Raw genomic sequence first — 26,258 nt, 5'->3', positions numbered from 1 at the left:
TCGTTATGTCCCATGAAAATTTCGTATTTCCATTCTTCTGTTTCTCAGAGTTCTCGACATCCCGTGACTTCACAAGCCATCTCAAATATCTCTGTATATTAAGCAATATCCAGCAAGATAGAACAAAAGTGAAGCAGAAATTCTTCGAAGCAGGTATCTCTGCAAAACAGTGAAACATTGGCGAAATTTTGTTCGACTAGCACAGATTATGGTTCTATAGCGTAAACATACATTCTTGAGGAAGCATCTGCTTGTAAATATGTGTAAACGGTAATTCGTGAGTCACACAATGTTTCAGAATCTGTTCGCAGATGCCGAGGAGTGAAAGAATGTTGGAAAGCTCGCCTCCGTACCTCCCTCCCTGCCTACCTCCCTCTCTCTCGCTCTCTCTCTCTTTCTCTTTGTCGGACGTAAGATACGACAAAATGTTTTCCAATCCTCTCCCAACAATCGTGGTTCAGTCTCATATGATTTCCAGGGAGAGAAGAGCGAATATAAGGAGAGAAATGGGCCGATAGATGGTGGGATGGAAACAGGATGAGGATACTTTGTAAATATCGAAAAACGCCCGACGGTGTTGTTGGATGCGGCGGCGACGAATCGATATATCGAGCGTAGCACTCGAAACCGACCGATTTATCCTTTCTGTTTACCAAAGCGTCGCAATATCCATCAGATGCTCGTAGAATGCAAAGTAAGTTGGAGCTGGGTGTTCGCCGGTAGGGCTCAATATCAAGTGCAAAAATCGCTGATGTGAGGTTCGACGTTTTCGAAACAACGGCTTCGCGAGGGCCTGTTATCTTATGAATTTACCTTACAGCCGTTCGCCTCGCGCTTACAGGATTTCGAAGCAATGCCATATTGTACTTGACTTGAATTCGGCTGAACGTGGAAAAGCTTTCGATGTCGCCTGTCGCCAGCAGCGCCGTAGACAGGAAAACAAAAACTACGCAGCAAGCCTCGATATTCCACAATTTCGTCTAGCAAGTTTTGCTTCACCTTCAGGGTGACCTTTTCGCGTAACCTTTGCGCTCTCGAGTCGTAATTTTTTTACCTATATCCGAAATATTAAAGTAATTAGCAAACGTGGTATATACTGCGTAGGATATCCCAAGAGAAATATATATATATATAAGCGTCCGTTATTGACAGTGAGAAAGTTCGACGAGAAAAACTGCTCCATCTGGCGGCGACGCGAGAGACAAAGTTTTTGCCAGATTTTTGCGAGCGGTTGCGAGATGGCGAAGAAAAAAGTCTACCCTTGTATTACACAAGTAAACAAAATCATCATCAAAGGCGTCAAAGACTCTCCAATATACTTGTAAATCAGTGAAAAATTCTCTTCTACAAACTTCTTAATTCCATGAGCTTGATAAGCTTTCGCAAAATTCAGACGTTAATAAATCGCAAGACATTTGACGTGTATGATTTTTTTAGAAAAAGGATCAAAGCAGCTGACAAGCCGTTCGCTGATTCTCGGCCTTCACTCGGCACACTTTTTACGCATAAGACTCGGTATTATACGTCAGATCGAAATTTTTCAATTCACCAAGGGAGCAAGCAGCCGGCTAACTATACACGAGAACTTTATCCGTCGGGTACTTTGATCCCAACCTCTTCTGCTTCGCACCATTCCAATTTGGCAGCTTTAATATCTGCCAAGTTTAGCGCTTGAATTCGGAGTGTGAAATCAACGGCAGTGTTCATATCTATTATATACTTCAATGTTGCGTCGATTCTTTTTCTTTGACATATACAATTGGATTAGCCGAGCAGATGAAAGTTTACGAGACAAGACGTGGATAACACGACGGGGGAAGATTAATTCATATATTAGGAAACTGGGTGACGTAATATTCGAATCGACCATGAACGTAAATAAAATCTAATTCAGATTTTGGTAGCGTTTCAAGCGAGGGAAGTTTCGAACAGGTTTAATTAAGTCGTGGCTAATGAAAGCCTTTATAGCTTCTATATTAAAAGGCGAGCCAACTCCTTACAGTCCCGCTGGTAAGGCAATTTGGCTAGAGCACTAACTGCGAGATTTTTGTTCAATCATAATTTCATTAGCCGTGGCTAATTTGCAATAGCAGGAGCTCATTTTTGTCTCTTTGTGACGTTAATCATTTGACAGATCCGTAATATAAACGCCTCGCAAATTGAATGTGAGTTCCTCTCAAGACTTCACTCAAGGAAAACATTTTGGGAATATCTCCTCTCTGTCCAGTATCACGGGCGATAGAAACAGTGCTCGACAAAAGATTGAAGTTGACAAATCATCGCGAAAATATTAACCATTAGCACAACCGTGAGGACAAAGTTCGAAGAGATCTTTATTTACGCTCATGCTGTATCATTATATATATTCAGTTTTCGAGATGTAGCAAAATTACTCAACATTAATCTCTAATCACCGTGTCCCAGGATTTACCTCCATTCGCCTTCGTTAATCTGCAAGGTATTTTGCGGTATACATATTTTTTTCAAAGTAATTCTATCCGAGAAAATCTTTCATCAATATTTATACGAGGTCCGCAAGTCTGACTTCGATTAAGACACAATCCTTCTACCCGACTGTCCTTTTAATAAATTCACCAACTTACCCTGGGGTGGTCTCACTTGATTACAGCCCCGCGGCCTAAAAGCGTTGGCTAATACGCACCCCTCCCTGCCATTTTAGCCCGTCTCTGGGCTCGACGACCCGCCGACCCTAAGCTTGACTGGTCTGCGCCGAGATTCTGTATTGGCAATGAAGGAAGTCAGGAAATTGCGGACCTTTCTTGATTTTGGAATTGTTTTCTCTGGTCAATATTACCGTTACTCACACACAAGTATAACAGCGAGCGTTTTAGATTACAGAACAGAGAATCTGGCGAGAAATTTGTGCTTGGAGAGAGTACGATAAAATGACAGTTGAAAAAGAAGAGTCAACAATCAATGGTGAGGTATACTCAGAGAAAACTTTAACAAAAAGCCATTTCTAAATACATGTTGTAGAAAATTTTCTCCTGAGAACACAATATTTTGTTGCAGATACCAAAACTAATGAAATAATTGTTTCAAAAAGCAAAAAAATTTTAATGAACAAAATATACTTATGAATACGGAAACTCGATTTTCATTTAGTCAATTTAATGAAGTAATACTTAATACGCTCTGGTAGATTTAACTAAATCGCGTCACACGATTCGCTAAATCTATTCGGTGGATCAAGATGAGTAAAATTTACGAAATCATGAGTGTTGCTAAAGAGAAGTAAGATGAACAGTTATGAGAAGGGGTTCCAGCAGAACTAAATTATTCGCGGTCTAATACCATTGAATAAGCCTGTCAACTCACAATGGCATGTTTCCTTGTCATTGTTTGATGTGGCACTTAATTCGTGTAGCATAAATTACAATCGAACAATCATTTTTCAATTCTTACAAAATGATTTCACTGGGTAGATCTGATTTATCAATCGCAACAGAATCTACGGGATTGCGATGCCAAACCTCTTCTTAGACTTTACTAACGATAAGATATTTCGTTTTCTGCGCACCATAAAATCAACTACATTTTTTGGTTACGTAAATATAATGTTTTTTTGGTCGAACGTATATTAACCCCGAAGTTTCGACGCCAGGACCAAATTTTTGTCATTATAATTATTTTTCCAAGTATACTATTTCGGCTCTCTCTGTACTCCTTGCTTCAAATTACAATTCACATTTCAGTACGGGAATCAATCCTTGAGCTCTAACAAAATTCACTCGAATTCGTTAAATCACTCGCAGGATGACACCACGCGCTGTTATCGAAAGGGTTATTACAAAGGCAAATGTCCGCGGACAACTCCGGAGAGTTGGAATCCTTACTTTCGTGTTGATAAGTGGTCATTTGGTTTCTAGAGTGTGCAGAGAGAGAGAGAGAGAGAGAGAAAGAGAGAGAAAGGGGGAGAGAGAGAGAGAGAGAGAGAGAGAGTACAACTTCGACGGGCAGAGGACTAATGGAAGAGGCGGTGGTGTACTCTCGAGTGTGCGGAGCATAGAGGTCCAAAGGCCAAAGGATTGGCCCACCTGATGGGATCAAATTAGCGGGATTTCAAGTAACTTGACTTCGACCCGTCCCTCGATCGCTGCAGGAGATGGCAATCTCGGACGAAACCTAACCTCGATGAATCGCTGCTTAGAATTAATTATACAAGGTACAGTGCAAATAACGTGATCATTGTCTAGCGATATCATTGCGATTCTGAGCGAAGAGCGTAAAGTGTGACACATATGCGGTTCGACGGTGCGGATTGAACGAGACAACGTAGGTACCGAGAGGTGAAAAAATCCGTATACACGTCGGGACGGTGTCTCTGACGAGCAGATGTGTGAAAATTTATTATTCATTTCCCCAAAGTGTACAAAGCCAAAAATTTTCCAGCGACGGTTGGCTGAGACTCCTAGACACCCGGGGATTACTCGCTTCAATTTGCAGGATGAGACCGGAGAACCGTTGGTCTCGCGATTAGTTTCGCGTGGATAATGCTGCAGGGGTTATCGACGAGTGAGACCCGAGAAGTGCGTCTAGCCTTGGCAACTTGATATATCGCAAGATTAGGATCGGGAATTAACGTCACGTGGAAGAGCGAACGTGGGGTCCGATGGTGCGAAGTAATACATATGGTGCACCGTAGGGGTGCAAGGTGTGCAATAGAGCGGACACGGGGAGACGTTGTACTTCGGATAACGTTCGAGGAAATTAATGGAGAAGGGGGATGTCTCGTAGATGGATGAGTAATTTTTGGCAGAGACTTGTGTAATAAGAGACAAACAAGGTAATTCGTTTACGATGTTGTCAGCGGCAGGTATAGCGATACGTGTAGTGAGTTATAGCAGCACGCGTGAGGATAAATATTTTTCGGGTACAAAAGATTATTTAGCCCCTGGGGTTATTGAACCGGAAAGATGTAGTGCGGTGATAAATACATGATGAAATATGAGACCGACCGATTTCATTTTCATAAAAGCCCACCGTTTTATTTAAGGCCTATAAAATAGTATCTCGGAAGCTAAGAGCGTGAAGCGTTGTACTTTTATTCAAGTATCCGGGGTGCTGCATCAAGGATGCGAAAACGGCGAAACGGGGAGGGGAAAAGGGCATCAAGGGATTCAGGAACCTGGAGGGAGGAAAGCGTATCATAAATACGAAATGGCGGAATTCAGCGTCCCTTCTGCGAATACAAAAGTCGCGCGCCTGTTCGCTCTTCTCATCTCTAAATTTTTAACGCCTACAAATGTTTCCCAGTTTCTAAACAGCCGTTTTATCAGAATTCCGTCAGGCTCTCCGGTGGGACTAGAATTCGCGGCTGAAAACAAGTGGAACTTCGGTTCGCCGGTCGAAAAGGTCCTTATTATATCACCGCCAGTAGATCTCTTCGAAGTATGAAGCGTGAAATGCCTCAAATGATCAAAGGCACTTCTGTACAAATTTTTCAACCCCGAAGAAAATTCTTCACATTCTTGTAAAGTTTTCTTCGCAATACAAGAAAATTCATAACGCAAAAGAATCTCAGTGCCTTTGAGTACCTTTGCATTCTATTTCACGCAGAGAGTTCGTTACTTGTAGATAAAACATGGAGTAGGTACAGACGCGATCCGAGTAGAAAATAAAGACCGGGGAGTAAAAAGGAAAAACACACGTCCGTCGATAAACTTACGTACGTTGTGCTAAATGAGTAAAATAGAGGGCGCGCGTAGTTGTAAGGGAGGGAGTCTAGAAATCCCGAAATAGAACCGCGTTCCGTATTTTATCAGAGGCAATAACTGCCGTGTCTGTGACGCGTTATTACGCCAAGTTTTCAATGGATAGGCACATGGGGCATGGCGAGAGGAGGCAGACGTGGAAGGGAAATCGGATAGGGTGGTGAATTTTTCAAATATTTCTTCCCCCCGTCAATTTCGGCGTGATTGCGTCACGCCAAACTGAGTGCGGTCGGAAAAACGGGGAGCCGGAAAACCGGGAACCAGTTGAGACTTATTAAGGGCGAAGGGCGCCACGGCCTACAAAATTCTCTGGTTAACCAAGCGCGGAATTAATGAAAACGAGTTTAACAACCTGTCGAGGACGAAGGAGCCCTTGGCAACGAAGGGCCGAGCGAGTCGATGCGTCGGACGTTTGGATAGATCCGCAAGGTATAAACCTACTTCAGTTGTTACCGTATCGCTTCTTGTTTCGCTATAATAATCAGTTAAAATAATAACGCCGAATAGATTATTTTTCAATGCATCCGTTCATTCCTTCTTAGCCAAATCAAATTATTCCAATTCGATCGACTTACTTGGAACACGAAACGTGAAATCGCTTCTTCCTTTTAGGTAGAATACAAAAGCAGATATTTTGATTATTCCATGAACGATTCAGTTCGAAATGCTGTCTAGGCGGAATTTACGATATCTTTAAAATTCCTTGCCTCATGAATGTCAAAGCTGAGAACTTAGAACTCGTAGAATGGAAATGAACTTTACATCCTAATATAGTTGGAAATTCATCGAAACATTATCGGGTAAATTGTAGCTGCTGAACTGCAGTATCAATTTCGGATAGTTCGTGAAAGTTGAATCATTACGATTTTTTTCCATTTTCCATCCTGCATAAACTGTGTTATTTGTCTTTCTGATACAATCTTCTGTTCTAATTGTAGAAAGAATGAGGCGTTACTGTTTATTTAGTAGGACAAAGAGGAGAAACATAGGCTTGGAATTCGTATTAAACGTGACCCATGGGATAAAATTATTTGCGTCTGATATTCAGAGAATTCGAGAAATGTAGCGATGCTGTAATATCTGACAAAGGATGACCGAACAATGACCAGAGAATTTATTTTATACGCCTCGTCGTTGATACAGACTAAACAAATACCCAGAATTACAGATATCTCTTTTCAAAGTCAAACAGCCTTCATCCTAGATCAGAATCGCTCGATTCGTGAGAATGAAAATGAAGATTAGGCGAGGCATTGAATCCCATAATTATACGTAGTATGTACGTGTTTGTAGATTATACGAAACAAATATACTCGGTGAATCGTCCCGTAATATTCCATACGCCAGAAATTCAGCACCCCGTAAAATCCACCAACTTCGCTGGATACGAATTGGAGTTCATTCAAGATTGAACGAATTTTTAATACGAATTGACAAAAGATGTTGATTTTATCAGGGAGAATTTTCCCCTACCATGATCCATCAGGGTCAGCTGCACGTTCGATTGCCTCTCTTCGCCGTTGGTTCGTTCTGCCTCGTAAATAATTCGTGGGTGCCGGGATCAGACGGGAGAGAAGAGAGAGAGAGAGATAAAGAGAAGAAAGAGAGAGGTAGTATGTTTTAAGAATCTAAGGAGCGAAGGTGAGGTAATTAATTCTTCTAATTAGCAGGGCGTCCCATTATTTGGAGCCATGGCATCGGTCTTTGAAAGATTCCTGGCAGAGCCAACTGATTTATTACCTAATGCTTCAAAGGGCGCAGCCCCGTCTCTCTTTAACAATTATTCCCTTAAACACTTTTGCGCTTCAACTCTGTCGAGTGGTTTTTTCTCCCGGTACGCAATTTCTTTCACAAGAGCTGGAAAAAAGAAAAATCTTGGAAACGAACGGGGAACTTCTCGGTAGGAAATTACACTTCGCTGAAAACGAGATTACAAACCTACGGGTTTGGGGAAATAGGCTCTGGCAAACACTGCAAGACTCCTTCGCTTCACTCACAAATTTCAATTACACACGGTTCGAAATGCGATCATGCTGATCTGATCGTGAAAAACTTTTACCCACAGAAATGAAGAAGAACAAGAATGAGACAGAGAGAAACATCTCGCGATGATATATTTCCGAGTAACTTTACCGTGAATGAAATTCAATGTTTGACTTCCATTTCTTTAATTGCCCTCTTCGAACGAAGACATCAGGATATCGTTTCACTTCAGATCTGGAAATACTTTAGCAGACAACCCATCCAAGTCATACAACTTGTGACGAAGACTCATTTTTTCGCAAACGATAGGCTCGGCTCGAGTGGATTCATTTCATCACACGAATGATTAACGTCGAGGAAATCAAGTCGGGATAAATCGACTCGATGATAGAAACACGAGGTAGAAATTGGAAGATGATATCATCAGATCCTAGTTAAAGATGTCCTTTGAAGCCATAAACTTTGACGGTTGCACCAGATGCGGGATTCCATTAAAAAAAAAATAAAAATTTCTTCATATTTTTCAGTTTTGAATAAGATCTTGCGGTGCTTTGTTACAGTTCCACTGCAAGAATTACGAAACGTGCCATTCGCAGTTTTATTTTTCGCACGTCACAGTGTATAATATAATTCAATAGCGAATTTTCCACCCGATGAAACAATGCCTGCCACGGTTGTGGGAATTTCTATGGTCCATTGTTTCTTGTCTGCAGCTCCGAGGAGTGTGTATTCTAAACAATCAGAGATCAAAAGATTTGGAATCCAAGCTACAGCGAAACTAATTCCTTACGACAACTGTTTTCCCCTTGACTTAATCCATGGACTGTTAGACGTGTCTTGCAAATCCTCGTGACTTTTGCACGATTAAATACCCCCGCAAGACGTGTAAACCGAATTGTCACGTCGCTGTGTTTCGTCGTGGAGAAACTTCATCGACTCATCCTCGGAGAAAGTTTCGACCGATTCATTGTCCCTGCATAGTCAATATTTTCGCTCGATTTTCGGAACTAGGTTAGCGAATTGCTGCGTACCAGGAAATTGGGTCATGGTAATATCCGTATTTCTCGCACACCGAATTGAAAAACGCAGAATTATCGTTAACTCTCAAAGCGAAAGGAGGTTTCAACTTTTGCAGCTCTGAGCTTTGAGCTGCGAGGATCCGAGTGAACCGATTCGAATGATCGAAGATTGGAAAGTGAAAGCCTGCGGGCTCCTCTTCTCCGTTACGGTAACAAGGGGGAATGCGGACCCCAATCGTCGGTAAAAGGTTTACCAAAGACCTTCATCAAGGTCGTGCGCAGACCGCAAAGGAGGCAAAGCAAACTCCACTCATCCAATTTCTCTTCTTATATACTCGTACATTTCCTTTCGTTCATTCCGTCTCTCAATTTTTTCCGCCGACGTCTCGACGACTCTTAAGTGGTCATTACACCTCTACGTGCATTTACGTGATGGCAATGAAGCGCGTGAACGCTGATATTTTTACGCTGTATTACCGCCTTTCCATCCTTTGAGTCGAGCATACTGTACCGGCTTAGAATCGTTTAGTTGCTGCGACCCCTCGAAAAGAAACATAAATTTAATATAGCCAATAAAAGTATCCTGTTAATTCAGTCATTAAGAATCGACGAGATCCTGCAGTAAATAGACTCAATTATTTCCCTCGAAAACCTAGAAATTGTCTGCACCGAAAGTACAAGTTCCTCAGGCTGTTACAAAGTGACAGCGATGCGTGTTCGTTTTCTACTGAGGATGTAACCAGACAAATGACGTCTGTTAAAATTGCTAAGAAAGAAACAAAAACGTACATCTAATGAAAAAAAGTTTTTTTCCGACAAGCTGCTCTTCTAGAAAGTAGTTCTTATTTTTTGCACCAACGAATTACGTCCGATGACCACGAAAACGTTTCAGCTACAAACAGCGCCGATGATTTGTATCTAAATCTAATTGGACAGCAGCGGATACAGACGCGATGTCTTTGTATCGAAGCTGTCGTTCGATTCCTCCGACCAACGGACAAGAGGATGAGAAAACACAATCACGATGCAATTCTCCGACGCATGAAATGTGGGCAAGACTTACCGATGGTTGTGATGACGGTGAGGGAGTAGAGGAATGCACCGGCGTAGGTCCATTCCATGGATTTGACTTTGTAGCCGTTCTTTGCCTCCTTCACAACATCCTTTTGGTACTCCTTGAGCATGATGTCAACCTGGAGCTTCCACTGCTGCTCGGAGAAGATATTTACCTGCGTTTCAAGCGAATGGAACATAGCGTAGAGTGTCGGAATTCAATGAGGCGTCGGAATTGGGACGAATGGTGAGTCTTTAAATTCGCCCGATTCGAATAAAATGTACGATGAACGGGAGTGGAAGACGAGTAACGATATTCTCTGAGTACGCGACACAATTTCAGTGTTTCAGTTTTTTAGATGTCCGTTATTTTCGTGGTTAGGCTTACACCGCGCTGACTGTGGAGAGTCTTGCGCGACTGCTCCTTTTGCTCCTTTTTCTGGAAAATCCTTGGAGCATGAATAAAGTTCACAAGGAAACCAGTCACGCGGGTCCCGAGAGGGAAAATCAAAAATTAAATGGAATAAGGAAGTAGCCGTCTTCTCAGCAAATATAGGCGGAAGAAATTTTCTTTGATACACAATGTTGACCTTAGAATACGGTCGAAAAGCAAGACAGGGTAGCGCATGTTGTTTGTTCGATTTTGGATGCAATTTTTCTTCAATCACCGTAATGCCAAACATTATTTATGCTTTTTCCATTATAGAAGAGAATGAAACACAAATTGCGTCATCGACCATAAATATTATCCCTAACTTGGTCATCCTCGCTATGAGGAATTCAACAAAATTATCGCGTGAAACTGAGTATCTGGATAATTATAATAGAAGTGAAATGAATGAAATGCAATCAATCAAGTCGCGGTGTTATTTTCATATTTACATAAAATGGTTGAGCCGGAAGCTTGGCGGAGGACGAACAAAAGCTTCTAATATGTGGGATGCTTGTTGGGGAACGTTCATAAGCCACGTGGTTCATTTACGAGTGATGGGAGTGGGTGACGAGAACCTACTTAGGAACCACACGAGGGGGAGGTTACTTATTTATGCATGTATAATATTAGATTTAAGTAAAATGTACAATATCATCATACATAGTATTAAAGTTCGAAACCAAAGTTTGAATGTTCGGATGTTCGGATATTCAGAGAGTGACGTCACCCAAAATTTTTTTCTCCCCTGACTTCATCGATCTATAGTAATCGACGACGACGAAAATCAGCCAGCCGAATTCCTCAGTCTGGAAACAACCGCGCAGTAGAGCGGACGGATGAGAATCGCGCTCCGCAGATTTCGAGTGCCGGGTTCTCTACCTCCTGGATCCTAAGCTCCAAGTCCGCTTTCTGGTGCAACTCGATCTCCAGGACAAGCGCTCCTTAGTTCCTGCGCTCCAGCTACGTCACGTGGTAAATTTCGACCTCCAAGACCAGCGCTCCGTAGTTCATGACAGTTCCTGCGCTCCAGGTAATTTACTTGATAAACTACGACTTCCAAGTCCTCTACCTGGTCAATTTCGACCTCCAGGAATAGCGTTCCGTAGTTTTGATGAATTTTGCCTTCCATGAGAAGCGCACCGTAGTTTCTGCACCCTAGGTCCTTTACCTGGTGAATTTCGCCCTCCAGGACCAGCGCTCTGTAGTTCCTGCGCTTCGGGTCCTTTACCTGGTGAATTTCGATCTCCAGGACCAGCGCTCCGTAGTTCTTACACAATGCAGTGAACAGTGAGGGCGTGAGGTATCTAATTAATCTCGTATCATTTGGTAAAACACTGATAACGAGTAAGCGAGCGCAGCGAGCGCACGAGCACAAAAACCAGCCACACTAGGCATCCGACCCAGAGCGAGTTTTACAGCTAGTACCTATTAATATAATAAATTTAAAAGTACTCAAAAGCCACGTGCCATGTGGGGGGGGGGGGGGGGATGTAAAATATAGTGAAAGCAGAGTCACACGGTTTATAAACGTTCCCTTGAAGCAAAAAAACGTTTGCAAAAATGGCCAAATATAAATGTCTGAAAATTCGATTGGGAATGAAGAATCTCGTTCCTCGAAACGAAACGGCGTGAATTAACAACGATGTGGTAATAATTTTCAAGAGGCATGATTCTTACCCTCGAGGTGTAGTTCCACAGTTTGTCAGCAATTTCGTTCCTGGTAACGTTCAGCGTCTTCTGACACATTTCCCCTTCGATGTAGTAAAATATGGCGGCACCGGCTACGGCGTAACCGACGACGAGACAGACGATACCGACATTGCTGAACAAAAACGCGATGAAATTTCTCGTCCAATCGGCGAGACGTTCGGCCCAAGGTTTTTTTCTCCGTCTTCTGTAACTTCCGCGCCAACGCCGCGAGGCTTGTCGTTCCATAATTGATAACTCGTCGCTGAAACGATCGATGTCAGAGCCCTCTGACTACATTTTCGTTCGCATAATTTTTCGCGTGACAGTTCCGAGGTTTACTTTCGATCGGAAATGCGTTCACACGCATGACGTCCGGCAGGTCGTGGAATGTACACGAATTCCGAATCCTGGCGACATCCTTTTAACACGACTGTGAACTTCTTCGTCGACAGGGCATAATTCCACGCCAGGTATTGTCTGGAAATAATAAACAACGTTTAACACGCGATCTCTGTACCATGTCGAGATGCCGACTCGACTGTTTACAGGAAGACCGTCCGTATTGTGTTTGAGATAATACATTGCTTAACGAAAATATTTCCTCTCTAGGATGAGATTCGGCTTTGAAAATACGCAGCGAGAAGGTAAACACGACGTCGTCGTCGTTTCCTCACCCCGACGTTCAGACCTTCAGCTTAGCTATGATTTGTGTACAAACTCGAGGAACCGACGACGGATATCGTGCCACCGTTACGGAAACACATTTCACCCGTAACGTAGGAGAAAAATAGTTATCTGTCTAAAATTCGCTCGAAAGGTTTACTCCGCAGATCGTCGTCCGGAGAAAAAGAGCGAGCCAGAAAATAAAGTCAGGGTCAGGAGCGTAAAACGCGTTGAATAAAGGAAAAGTGGTAGAGAGTGAGGGTGAAGAAAAAAGCTCGGGGGTGGAAAATCGGCGAGCTTAATTGGTGCTCGAGGAATACGAGTGGTAGCCGGGGCTCGAAGCATGACCGAAGCTTTGCCGGCATATCGAATGGATTCCTCTCTAACAAACAATTCTATCGCCGAGACGTTGAATCGAGCGGGATGTGTCTGTCCGTGGCAAATTACCTGTGGGATCCTTGCAGATGTTGGAAGGATATTGGCGGAGTTCCGGGCGGTATTCTCGAGGTGTTCGCAATTACCGGAACCGATTCGAAGATCTCGCGGCGTCGCGTCGATGACACGACAACTGCAAGGGAAAAAAGGCGCAAACTTCCCGCCCTAAATGACAACAGTAATCAATTCGCTCGGTGCGCGTCCCTCCGACGGATATAATTATTCCCTCGAACAAGTCGCTCCGGGCGAGGACTGCGGAAAATGGGGTGCAACAGGCAATCCGTTTTCAAACCGCACGATACGGTCTGTTATTGATCTGCGTGTTTTTGTCAGCCCGGAAATCCCGCCCCCGTTACAAACCTCTGGGCTACCGATCGCCGGCTCACCTTTTCCACCGGCCTGCGCGTTTTTTTCTACCTTGTAAAACCACCGATTCGAACTATCACCTCTCCGACTGACCCGACCGACCCGACTTTTCTCGTTACCAGACCCCGGCCGTTTCACCCTATTTCCCATAAACGCGTGCCAGAACTTGCGGGGATCATGCTTGGTCAAGAGTCGATATTTTTTATCAATTTCGTTGCGAGATAGTCTTACATTGTGTTCGTCGAATCGTTGTATTCGTACATGCTTGAGCTACAACGATCGCATTGAAACACGGTGAAATTAACCCTGATAAGTCACTGGGGGTGAATTTCACCCCAAACATTTTTAAAACTCTTCGTAGAGTCCCTTAGTCGTGGAAATGGGACTCGTGGTGTTACTCTTCATGCGAAATAAAATCTTTTCGACATTTTCGGCATTTTCTTCAAGTTTGCCGATGTTTTGCAGTACGTAAACAATCAATTTTGGTTAGGAAAACCAAAGAGAGTTATTTCTGTGATCTTTAAACAATACTTAGATGTTTTTTGTTAGATTTTTACAACTCATGTTTTAAGCAAAATGGTATTGTAAACAGAAGTTTATAGATATCGATGCTTCGTTTCAAATTGCTTGCAAAATGGTTAACAAATCTAGCTGATTCGTTCGATTTCACTCTACTAAAGGCTCGCTTTATTCAGAATTGAATTTTTCACGCGTTTAATAGAACAGGTTTTCATTTTTCTGCAGTAGCTAATTCGCTGCTGTTGTTTGTTGATCAATAATCGATATCGTTGCAATGTTGTAAAATTGAATGCTTAACGCGCTCAACACGTGAAAAAAAGTCGCTTACCGTTGAATACCGTATCATCCGGCATTGTGATTGGAAAAATTCATTTGCACGCAAGCTAACAAAGAATGTCTAAGAATTAGAAAATCGTTGTTCGGATCAAAATCATATCGACGTGTAAGATTATTTTTTTTTCGCCGAAGTTTATATTCATTATATTTATTCAAAACAAAAATACCCAATCCAATTCAATCAAGTAAATCTAACTTCAATTTACAAAAATCTATTTCACATCTTTAGATCTACTTAAATCAAGGAATTTTTTCGCCCACTGTAGAAGCTGCAGGCATCGGAAAATAAATGAATCGGATGAATTTTTAATCAGTTTAAAACGATTCGCAAAGAAACATCGATAGCCATGTTCCTGTTTATAATTTCTGTGTTTGTTATTTTTGCATACATATCAAATATATAGTATTGATTTTCGGCTTTCCAGTCTCTTAAACGCAGCCTTAACTACACTGCACTAAATTTTTACAATGCAAAGAAAGAAGTCTGTGATTTGCTGAAATACTGAATTTTTCTACACTTCGATTATTTCTGGGAAAGGTACCGTGGAAAAATTCAGTTATGACTTCGGAACTTCTAGTGAGGTCAAAAAATTCAAATTCCACATTCTGTAGCCATCGCATGAGAGAAATAACCATACAAACATTTTGAACAGTGTAGTTTTTAAAATTTCTCGATATTGTTCGAACAAAGAATCATGTTTAGTTACCCTAACCTTCCGCGATCCGAGTAAATCTTCTTTAGAAAAAAAAGAACCGTACTAAAACGTATCCTCTGACTATCAGTAAAAATAATTACATCATAAGTGGACGAAAACAAATCAACTGACGCATTTAGGCTCTCGACTAACGAAGACTCGAAAATTACGCGAAATAAAACCAACGAAATGGGTAATTATTCGGGCAAATTAAAATTGGGCGATCAGGTCTACGGTGATAATTCGCGTTTGGAATTTCACCCGCAAATCATCCCCACATTTGGCGAAGGTATAAGCAGCATTCCTCATTAAAGACAAGCGTTGCGAGTGCATTTAAATAGCAGCAGCATGCTCCGCGCTGCACGGAGGCGGGTAATGAATTTATTAAAGCACAAAATTGTGAGTTGAGCGAAAAGCCCGCGAAACTCCCGAACGACGAGTGGACGCAATTAAAAGTCGCGCGCTTTGTGTTTTCACCGTGCATTTTCCGCAGCTCGGTTGGCTGTGTGCATTATCCGCTCAATTCTCCGCTCACCCACTTTTCCCCCCCAGCTTTCTCTCCTCGTGCATTATACCCCCAGACTACGCATAGTCGGTTCCCTGTATTTCTTCCGCGAAATGCTGCAGCATTCTCGAAGCTGTCGGAATTGCAGGTTTCCCGCTGCCACGAAACGCGGATAATACTAACAAGTATAACCACCGTCGCGGAACCGGACCTCGGCCGTCGTACGTCGTACATAAAGCATTTAGTTGGACGTTCGAGATGAACAACTTCCCCTGCTGACTACACTGGAATTTCTTTTCATTCTTCCGCCGATTCTTGCAGTATGTACTTCTTGCCCCGGGGTGGAGCGGGAGTTAAGAAACCCCCTTCGGCACCCGGCACTCCGCTCAAAATATCCCTCCGTGGCCCCAAAAGTTCTTCGGGATTTTCCTGGTTTTCTTTCTTTTTTATTTTCTTCCGTTTTTTTTTTTCATGTGTTTTTTTTCTATTCTTGCTACTTCATTTCTATTTTTCGTATAACTTGTGAAAGCTCCGCTAAATTTCGGGACAATGCTGAAGCAACGGAATAATTTTCTATAGTTGTTCGCGGACTCGAGTCTTTCAACAATGTCAAACTAACACGGGGAGAGAGGGAGAAGATTAAACTGTAACTCGATCTTTGTCAGCATCGTGAATAATAAATGACATTACTCGTGAAAATCAATGTCACCATTTTTCCGTCGATAATAAATGACTGTTACAAGCTTGTCTGTTTTTTATTTTTTTTTTTTTTTATTTTTGTTACTCCTACGCACCGTGAAACCTTATATACACTGTACGCGTAAGCAGCGTGACGTCGATAAAAAAAGTAAAAAAAAATAAATAAATAAATGCAAACAAACTCTCTGACAGGGGGTGAAAAATATTTTAGAAAACTGTCCGGCTGAATTAAGCTTTACGAGATGAAGATATATACAATGCTTCGGGAATGGAGTCGACCGCAGCAAAACGAGGCGAGTTCGTTATCGTCGAGGTGAAATACTCCGGCATACGGCACCTGCCACGTGCGAGTCTCCCTCTGTTTTGTATCACACCGAATAAAATTATCGTCAGTTAGTCATTCGCTGAGATGTATGTATATATATACATATATATATATGAATTTTGCCGAGTGCCAGCGACTAAATTTTACGCCCCGTGACCGCAACGCCTTGGCGCAATGTGTAAATGTACGCCGGATACTCGATTTTCTAGAAGCATGATCGTCATGGTCGGGGCGTGTATGAGATTTCACTGCGCACGTGATCCGCAGACGGTTAAAAAAATTCAATTTCATTTCATAGAGAAGAGCAATTATTTCTGATCTTGCTCCTCGACTCGTTTTCGTGGCGCTTATAAAAAAAAGCTCCTCCGTCTGGGGGATAAGAGTGTAACGTAAAAACTTGTGCAATGTATATTTTTTGGTAATATTGAAGCTTTTCTTCAACGGTGGAAGCAAATTTTTTTATCTATCATACCGAGAGCATAATTCTCCGCAGACCCGATGGGCCGGAAAATTCGATAATTCAAAGCAGCGGAGCTTGTTCAGACTAAAATGCAAAGCGTAGCGATGTGTTGTCGGATTAGTTGTATAGTTACCAGAGCTTATCGCAGGTTTTTTAGTCTTCTTTTTATTTCAACCTCGTCTGGTGGCGTACATTGAAATTTTAAGAAGAGCGTAATAACCGCTGGTTGTGGCTGAACGTATCGCTGGGCGATAACCGAACCGAAGAAAGCTGAACTAGGTACAGAGAAGGAATTAAGCTCGCGGAGAAAGGAAAGATTGCGTTCCAATGTAAGACTGGAGTTGATCAATGGCACAAAGAATTGTCGAATGATTGACGTAATTAATCTCAAGCCTCATTCGGGGTCCTAATTATTTTCCTTTTGTGCCGCAATCACCGCGCGTAGTAAATAATAAAAAAGAAAGAGGAAAAAAGGAGCCGGCGCAAGACGAATAATCGGCGGCTTGCTCGACTAATCAAAGTTTGGCCGGCGAAAAAAAATGACGAAACAATTGGCTAACGGATCGTTATTTGAGAATTAGAAGTCTACTCGCGGGCTTCAAGTGAGTTTTTTTAGCTGATAAAGAAGCGAAGGATCGCATTCTTCTCGTTTTCTTTTCCCTGGATTCGCGAGTTTTTTTTTTTTTCTTTATTTCAAGGTTTTCCCTTAACCCCCGTACTGCAAGTGAAAATAATATCTTACCACTATTTTCACGTAATGCCAATCCTTCCGAAGTCAATTACTTTATTATACTGTTCTGGTCATCGATAGTTTGACCACGTCGAGTGCTTTCAGTCTGTAAAAAGTCGTCCCCAGACGTGGACGGTACTGTGCATTTCGATGATCGAGCTTTCTAACCGTCTGTGAATGCGAAAATTTTATTACGCCTTCGATTTCGATAGACTTTATCCCACCACAGGGTGTGCTTTTTTTCTAAAATAAGCCGGAGCAAAGACTCGCTTGCGAGAATCTGATATTTTGAGTACCTATGCAGGTGAAAATTGAAGTTAAATATTTTATGCCAGGTATTTCGGATTGTAAATTCGAAGAAATCGAACATTACGAAAATTATTAAGATCGACTTTTTGTTTGGAAACATTGCAGAGATTGGTTTGTCAAATATTAATATACTTTTTATGAATTTGTCAAAGCGTTGTATTCGTAAGCTACGTACATCTCGTTGAAGATAGAAGAATGTAAAATATTGAAATTATAAAAGAACATTAGATATCCAGACTACGTATCATTTTATTCCAAAGATTACCTTCAACAAGTTCGCTGAGAAAAAGTTTCTTTCTTATCAGCAGTGAATCGAATACTGTAATTTGTGGAGCATGATCGATATCGACGCAATGTTACAAAATTGAATGTTCACCGTTGCCGAGACGACAAGGAAATCCGTTCCAATGAACTTGTATAAAATGGCTTTCTGAATAAAATGAACCGTCTTAGAGTGAAACCGAAAGTTAATTTACTAGATTTTCGACAATTTTCTTACAACTTGTAATTAACTGAGGTTTTCTTCATAAATCCGAGTACTTTCTATTTTTGTATATTTAAAGCGATCTTCGTAGCTTTGAAATATAATAATTTAATAAGTACTGGTCGTGCGACAGTCCCGTAAGAAAATTAATAAATCGTGTCGTCTTGTGACAATCGAAAGCAGCCAACTGCATTATAAGAACCGTTTGTTTATATCGCTTGAAGCGTATAAGGTATCGTGAAACGTTGATGAGCATCGAGAAGGGTGATTGAAATTTAAGAATGATCCGCAGAAGCACCCGCGAGGTTATTTTACGGTGCGTGCTCGGCAGACCTGAAATTACTTTTCGCACACCCTCTGGAGCTCCGCGGGTGTCTTATTTGCATGGAAATCCGAGGCGATTGGCGTCTCAACTTTCTGTCGCGTTGCGTCGCGCCGGAGCAATCGAGTGGATTAAATAATTTCACGCAGTCATATCGTCAGGTGCGACGTACGTAATTGGCTTCAATTTCGCCGAATGCCGAGCTTGGGAAGTTTCAAAGGTAATTACGTTTATAATACGGCAACCCCGAGGACCCGCTTTAGTCGCGTTGTCAAGACGTAACGCGCCGTTACTCGACAAACATTCGGGGAAATGAATCGCACGATGTTAGACCGGGACATTGTGTGTACAATAACAACGACATGGTAAAAAGGTTTTTCTCAATTTTCCACGGAATTCAGTACTGTGACGATGTATATATTTTGATCGACGAAAGTAAGAACCGAAGTTCGGACAGATCAGCCGATCGGCAAATTAGTAGGCCTACGACTTTAGAAGGAGAGAGTTGCGTATGGAGGTGTCAAGAAATCATAAAGTGTGAAATTAGCTCAAATCCTGATCAGGTAACGAATTCAATAAATAACGACGAACGGAAACAAGAAAGAAAGTCACACCATTCTCAAATTATAGATACTACACATCACACACTCTCCCTTCAAATATTTCGAATAATTGTTCCGCTCGATTTTATCTATATACACTTTTATCGTCCGTCTTAATGTTATTGTTACTATTTTGTTTTATTCTTACTCGACTATTGTCGATAAGACAATAGTATCTTTTAACTTATACACCTGTGCCGTCCACTTATATTTATTTTAAACTATCAAACCAAGTTTGTTGGGTTGCGACGTGCAGGGACTAGAAATTAGGGAGTTTGTACTATTAAATTACCGTTGATTTTTAAACCAAACTGACCCAAAGGCATGTATAATTTACTCTATAATCGTCAACAACTATTTCCCGTAATTGTTTATTTATTTCCCCTTCTTTTATATTTGACTTATAATCGATAAATTAAAATTCATTACAGTACGCGAGCTTTTTGCGATTGGCTCGAGTTCGTGAATTCAAATTCCGAATTGCGAGGTCAGTTGAGGGGAGTAGGCATCGAAATATTTCAAATTTTCCGTATACTGAGATCTCTTGCAAACTTTTTGAGTTTAAGGTGAATAGGAAGGCTTTGACGGCTGAAAATGTGGTAAAAATGCAATTCGCTTTTATAAACTACTGAAAAAACATACCCAATTTTTATTATTTCTGTGTTGTTTGTCACATTTTTGTCAATGAAAATCAGTGCTGCTCGTAATAAAAATATTGGTAATGAAGAAAGATTAAGTGTTGAAGACACCCGTGTGTCGGGTGTGGTACAGATTCACGGGTGTTTGCCTTCAAACAACATTTTTCATTAGTTTTGCCACGATAACTCAAGAACGCGGTAAGATATCGGCTTGTTTTTTTTTTTTTTTTCAAATCAAGATATTAACTTTCTCTACAAAGTGAACCAACATCTATGGCAAAAAAAATGTTATTGTTGTTTCGATTACAGCAAACGTCACTCATTTTTCGATAATTTTCAAATTTTAGCCGCCATTTTTTTAATTTTCATATTTTTTTAAAAATGTTAGGTTTAGTCTGTAGAGGATCATCCTCTGGAGAGAATGGCGCTTGCAAATTGCCAAAAACTCTAACGGTTCACTCGGAATTGTGGCAATAAGAGAGCAACGCATGAGAGGCGTGGTCTTTATCCGCCCGTATCTTTCTTAAATATTTATATTTTTCAAACTTTAGCCACGGACTTTTATAGCTTAAACTTCCATCAGAACGTTATGAAAAAGAAGATGTATGTATGTTGTTTCAGTTCTTCACAATGCCATTGGTATTTTATCCCATTTTCGGCGTATTTTCGCTGACTATTTCCCTCAATTTTCGAACAGCGAAGGCTCGCGTTATTTTCGACATCTTATAAAAAAAAATTTCACTACTCTTACAATACTTAATGCGGAACGTGCCTGGTAATAAAAATATACGTAAGCAGCAGAAATGAAATAACCGTAAAAAAAATTGTCGCCGCGGTTGAAAAACGTTTGAGAAGTTTTTATGCAAAGATTGTAGATACTAGAATTGGCGAAGAAGAGATTCGTGATTCCAATTATACCGATAAGCAAAAGCGATATTTATCTAAAAGAATATGTGTCTTATATTCAGTACATAATAGTATAATAAAAATATAAGACGGCGAATATCATCGCCTGGAAATGAGGATTAAGCGAATTTCAAGTTCTCAAACAAATCCAATTACTGCACGAGCAGCAAAACTCGTGTCTTGTAATAACGAGCTTTTTTTCACCCGTCCCCCGCCCTCCGGGATCCTGGAATTTTCTATTCCGTCGTGAGATTTATCATTCTCTCAAGCTGTATAGAAGAGCCACGTGTTATACTTTTACGCGGCGCGAGGAGAGGCGCCGCGACGCCGCAGCCGTAAATATAATTCCAGAAAGGTTAATGCGACAGAAAGTCCTTTTACCGGGGGGTCGACGGATTAACGGGTCTCTCCTTCGTTAACGTTCCTAACGATTTTTAAACTTTGTTTCTCGGTTACGAATGCCGCCGCAGATCGCTTTTCGCGCCAGTTTATACTCGCCAACGTCTCACCCTCTCTCTTTCTCTCTCTCTCTCCTCGGCTCCTCGTCTCCGCAGTTAAACACTCCGACCCACATTTGCACCCGCAATCCTTAAAGGGTAAAGTTTGGTGGAAATAAGCCGTAAAAAGTAAAGTCGTATAGGGCGATGGACATGGACTGGCGTTAAAAGTATACAGACATAAACTGGCACTGTCAAAATCACCTACATAAATGTTTCGCACACGGACAATATTTTCTTACGCATTTTCTCCTTTTTTTTTTTTGCTTGAACAAAGACTAGACTTTGCTTTTTACTCAACTAAAAATCCTCCTGATGTATGATGACGAGGATTTTGGAGATCAAATTTTTGCAAAATAATCGTGCAGTGGTACGGTTTTCACACTTGGGCTGACTTCGTTTCAACATTCAATGTAACGACATATTTATTGTTTTAGATTGCATGAAGATCGGCTTCAGTTCGTAATTTTCGATAATTAAAGGTTAAAAAACTTCTGATTTTACCATTTTTTGTGGTTCTTCTGACGTCAATAAAGACTGTTGTTATTTTTGAAGTTAATTTAACAATCTATGTTATGATATCCATTTAATACCGTACTTACGATTATTCAGAATAATTCTGAGAGGAAACTGGAATAAGTGTATTTATGTTAAAACGTTGTTTAAATAGGAGTGATTAATCCTATACGTTGGCAGCATATTTTTAACAGCAAAAACTAATGCTTAAACCTTTTTCTAAAAGGAAAAAAAATATTGCCTTAATTTTAATATAATTTATAACCCCAAAATCGTGCAGCATCATTAAATAAAACATTCAATCCGAGCAATGCACCGTCACATGTTTCAGGTTTCCAAAAATTTATACAGTAATTTGCTGTCGTTTTATCAAAGAAACAGCCGTCCATTTTCGTCGATTATAGGCGAGTCGCGTGGGATGATCAGACGTTATGTGCGGGAAGAGGATAAAAATCTGTGGAAGCGAGATAAACGGGGACGAAAGAAAAAAAAGGGCCCTCCTTGGACACTAAGTCTCGATGACTTATAGGGTGGCTTTGCCGCAATATGCTTTGATAAGCTTTCATGCGTTCAGCTTACTAATGTGCTTTCTCAAAGGATCACCGTCCTTTACTGGCTTTGGATTCCTTTGAGGTTTTTATACCTCGAGTCGCGTAATTGCTTAAACAATACGAATCCCCGTGACGCACAATTTACGACTGCTGAATTCACCTGATTCAATCAAGTAGAATAAGCCAAATTTTTATTCACAATCAGAGAGTTTCGATTGTCGTCCTCGATAAATTCCCGATCGAATCGGTGCAGGAAATTCCAAAAGATTATTTTATTCCGACGAAATAACATTCATGATCTAGTTGCGTTGGAAAATACAACGTTGATTGCACAAAACGCGTGGATAATATCACCTAATATAAATAACCTCGAGTGATTGGCCAGCTCGCGTGTAATTTAGAACCGGTAATTATTCCAGCTGCGGATCGCGGAAGAGATTTGGCAGAATCTTGGCGTTGGTTCAATTCCGGAGTTTACGTGTTTCCTGTCTGTAGTTTCGGGGCGGTGAAACCGAGAAGAAGAGGAGATGTAAGGATCGGAAAACCGGGACGATCGGTGTGCGGAAAAGTTGCCAAGCCATGCGGAGATAACGTGAATATACGCGCACTTTCTTACCCCGCATGTATAAATAAAGGCAAATAATATGTAATACCGCACAAGGATGCAGGAAGTTTTCCAAACCGTGCATTAAAGCGTGGGAAACAAATTTCACCCACCATTAACACGGATCAAAATCTTCGCCCAAAACATCCTGCGCGGACTTTTCTCGAACCTATCTGCTGCAATATTTTAGCAAAAGGATTTTTCGTTCTCTCATATATTTTACAGCAGCTGTAATATAAGCGTAAAAATTCCGTAAGATACACACTTTGCTTTTCACTACAATTTCAAAGCCGGATGCCGGTTTCTGCCTTCGAGACACGGTGGATATTGAATTATTCGCTTTCGGGGATACCTCAAGAATTTTCCTTCAAGTAAGTATTTGCAATAAAACGCGAGATTATCTTTTAAGAGAGTGATTTTTCCTCGGTCTAACGTGAGGCAAATTTCTTGGTCATGCTTTATGAAATTCCGAGAACGTCGTGTATATATGTGCAAGAATTAAGAGAGACTCCCGCATTAAAGCTTTATTTAACACGACTCCATCCTAACGCCAGCTGTGGCTGCTGAAAAATTCTGCTAATACCTTTCGGTCAAATGCATCGTTGCACTCCGAAGAAATGATTAATCAATCGGGAATATTCGCGTCAGTTGATAAAAAACGTGAGCTCCGTCGATTCTTCTGGACAGATTTTTCTTAAACAGTGTGCAGCTCTTTTTGCGCGTTTGAAATTTATCATCAGATACGTAAATATGGGACTACCACCATGAATACGAAGAAGATGCCGCGATGCGAACCTCGCGACGTCTGAATAAAAGATAGGTTGCAGGGAGCAGGTGGACAATTCGAGTTTCGACTATACGGCCAAAAGTCATTGCGTCGCATTTTACCTTGCAGCTTGCATTCGCTCGAGAGAAAATCTCACGCCAGAAGACACGATTCAGACAACTCGGAAGCGCATGCATAAAGCACGGAATCAATCCCGCTCGTCTCTCGAATCTCAAGGCACGCTGGAAATTCCCGATCTGAGGAACACTGAACTGAGAATGAGGGAAATTGATGCTGCGAAAATTGATTCTTCCAACCTAATCGCGGTATTAATTTTTCAACTTTAATTGGCTCGTTGAGTATATAATTAGAAAATTAAACTTGTTGGATTTTTGGGTAACTTTTTATTTTTTGAAACTAACTAAATTTCAACGGATTTGGTCGCACATTCGCGAAGTCGTCTCAGCCGCTCTTAAGCGATCAGACATCTTTCAACCGACTTAATTATTTCCGTGGCAAGATGTATAAACCCACTGCCGAATCACCGGAGAAGTACGCTTGAGATGAAAGTTTGTTTACGGCAGCAGAGTCGCGGATAATTACTTTTCGAGTTACTTTTCAGAGATTGAACGACTAGCTTGCGTAATCGTGAGAAACTTTTACGCGGAAGGAAACAACTGGGCCATCTGTAAGTCTGTGGGACCAGAGGAGGTAATTTTATTCGTTCGAAAAGTAGGGCTGCATTTTACATTTTCGATTGCTCTATTGTAGGAGTTCTTTTCACCGTCAAACAAATGTTAAATATTTGAATTTTGGCAGAAATTTGTGGGTCGAGGCTTTTCTGGTCACCGATAACAGATCAAAGGTCAGAGTTCAAAAATTTGTAATAGCGAAGTTATTATGGTCGTTCGAAATAAAAAAAAAAATCGTTGTAATTTCATGTAATATGGTACGTGAGGGCTTTCGAATCGTTAATCACGAATCTGAACATGCGGTTGGAAATTCGAATTGGATAATAATATTTTTGTTCAGTGAATTTGGAACCTGCAGGATGGCTCACGCTCAGCCTTAAACCGCTTGTTAGTATCGATCAAACTAGCGTGGATAAACTAATTTGAAGTCGATCAGTTCCGAATGCCATGTTTTTATCTCGTCTACAAAATAATAAATCGTGGGAAATTCGAAAAAATTTAGGATTTTTCGTGGAATATAAAAAATGAAAAAAAAAAACAGTAAAAGGAGGGTGCCGTGACTGAAAGGGTTGAGCACCTACACGTCGGAAACACATCCTGAGATATAATTCAACGTATAAGGATCGAGCATCGATTTTGACAATTTGGAAGGAAACCGGCAAGCGCGTGTTTTCCGATTCCCCCTCGTCCCTCCCCCGGCAAATCCCTCGAGCATAGCCGTAGATCTGAATGAGTTACCCGGGCGGGGATGTCGGGCGATAAATGTCAAGAAGTCTAAATTCCGCAAGACGTGAAAATCGACCAGCTACCGTAGCTCGTAACCGCAAGTATAATAATAATCTACTAGCAGCTCAATGTTTACTGCTCAATCTTGCGCCGTGACACGCCATTGACAACGCCCGCTCTATTTCGAGAACCATTTTCAACGTCCTAACCGATATACATACATCTCGAGGTTTCGGCTCAGCTCCGAGCCAACGAGCCTATCTACTTTACCAATAATCAAGTTCAATTTAATGCTTTCACTTTGATCGTATAGAGACGTGGGCGAAGCTTCGGATAAAGATGAGCTTAATTTATGCCCCTTTTAACGATTACTCGACGTCCGATGCAGAAGGAGAGCGAGACTTTTTAAGCTCTTTTTCTCTTGACAAAAGTTCTTGGAAAAATTTTAAGTTTCAACAACCATAATTACGTTTACCGTAAATAAATTTTGAAGTTAGTATTGCGTCGAAGCAACTGAAAACACTTACTCGAATTATCTATCACACCAATCAGAAGGAGAGACCTTGTCTCTAATTATGTGACAAATTTTCCAATCAAACTAAAATCATCTTGTAAAGATCGCAAAATTCTTTCTTTGATTTGACAGAAAAAAAATCGCCTGAAATACAATTCACCGAATGTATTGAATTTTCAACGATTTTGAAATCCCGTTCGACGGTAATAAAGACATCCCACAACGCTCGCAATCGGGTGAAACACTGCATTTGTTTAATACGATGAAATATTTAGTAAGATTGGTCGCAATCTAGAGACACAAGGATCGTCGATTTAGGATCCACTGTATCACAGGGAGGCTGACAGATCGAGATAAGACTACAGAGCAGGTCCGTCGGGACTCTCGGGACTTTATCTCGTTTATCAGACCTGATCGAACCGATGCTGAGAATTCAAATCAGTCCCACCTATATCGCATTACTCGGTCTTTCTGTCCTAGACTCAT

General features: G+C 41.2%; 1 protein-coding gene across 1 annotated transcript in view; it reads right to left on the bottom strand.

The window, feature by feature from the left end:
* LOC124177429 (potassium channel subfamily K member 16) overlaps positions 1–26,258 on the bottom strand; it is a 99,433-nt gene that overhangs the window by 57,786 nt on the left and 15,389 nt on the right. The window contains exons 2-3 of the mRNA XM_046559766.1: positions 11,901–12,389; positions 9,801–9,966 (exon numbers count right to left, since the gene is read on the bottom strand). Of these exons, the coding sequence (XP_046415722.1) occupies positions 9,801–9,966; positions 11,901–12,158 (424 nt within the window). The 5' untranslated portion in view covers positions 12,159–12,389. The remainder of the gene's footprint in view (positions 1–9,800; positions 9,967–11,900; positions 12,390–26,258) is intronic.

The sequence above is a fragment of the Neodiprion fabricii genome, chromosome 3 (genome assembly GCF_021155785.1).
Source record: "Neodiprion fabricii isolate iyNeoFabr1 chromosome 3, iyNeoFabr1.1, whole genome shotgun sequence".
Taxonomy (NCBI): Eukaryota; Metazoa; Arthropoda; class Insecta; order Hymenoptera; family Diprionidae; genus Neodiprion; species Neodiprion fabricii.
This window is presented reverse-complemented; position numbering and strand designations above follow the sequence as displayed.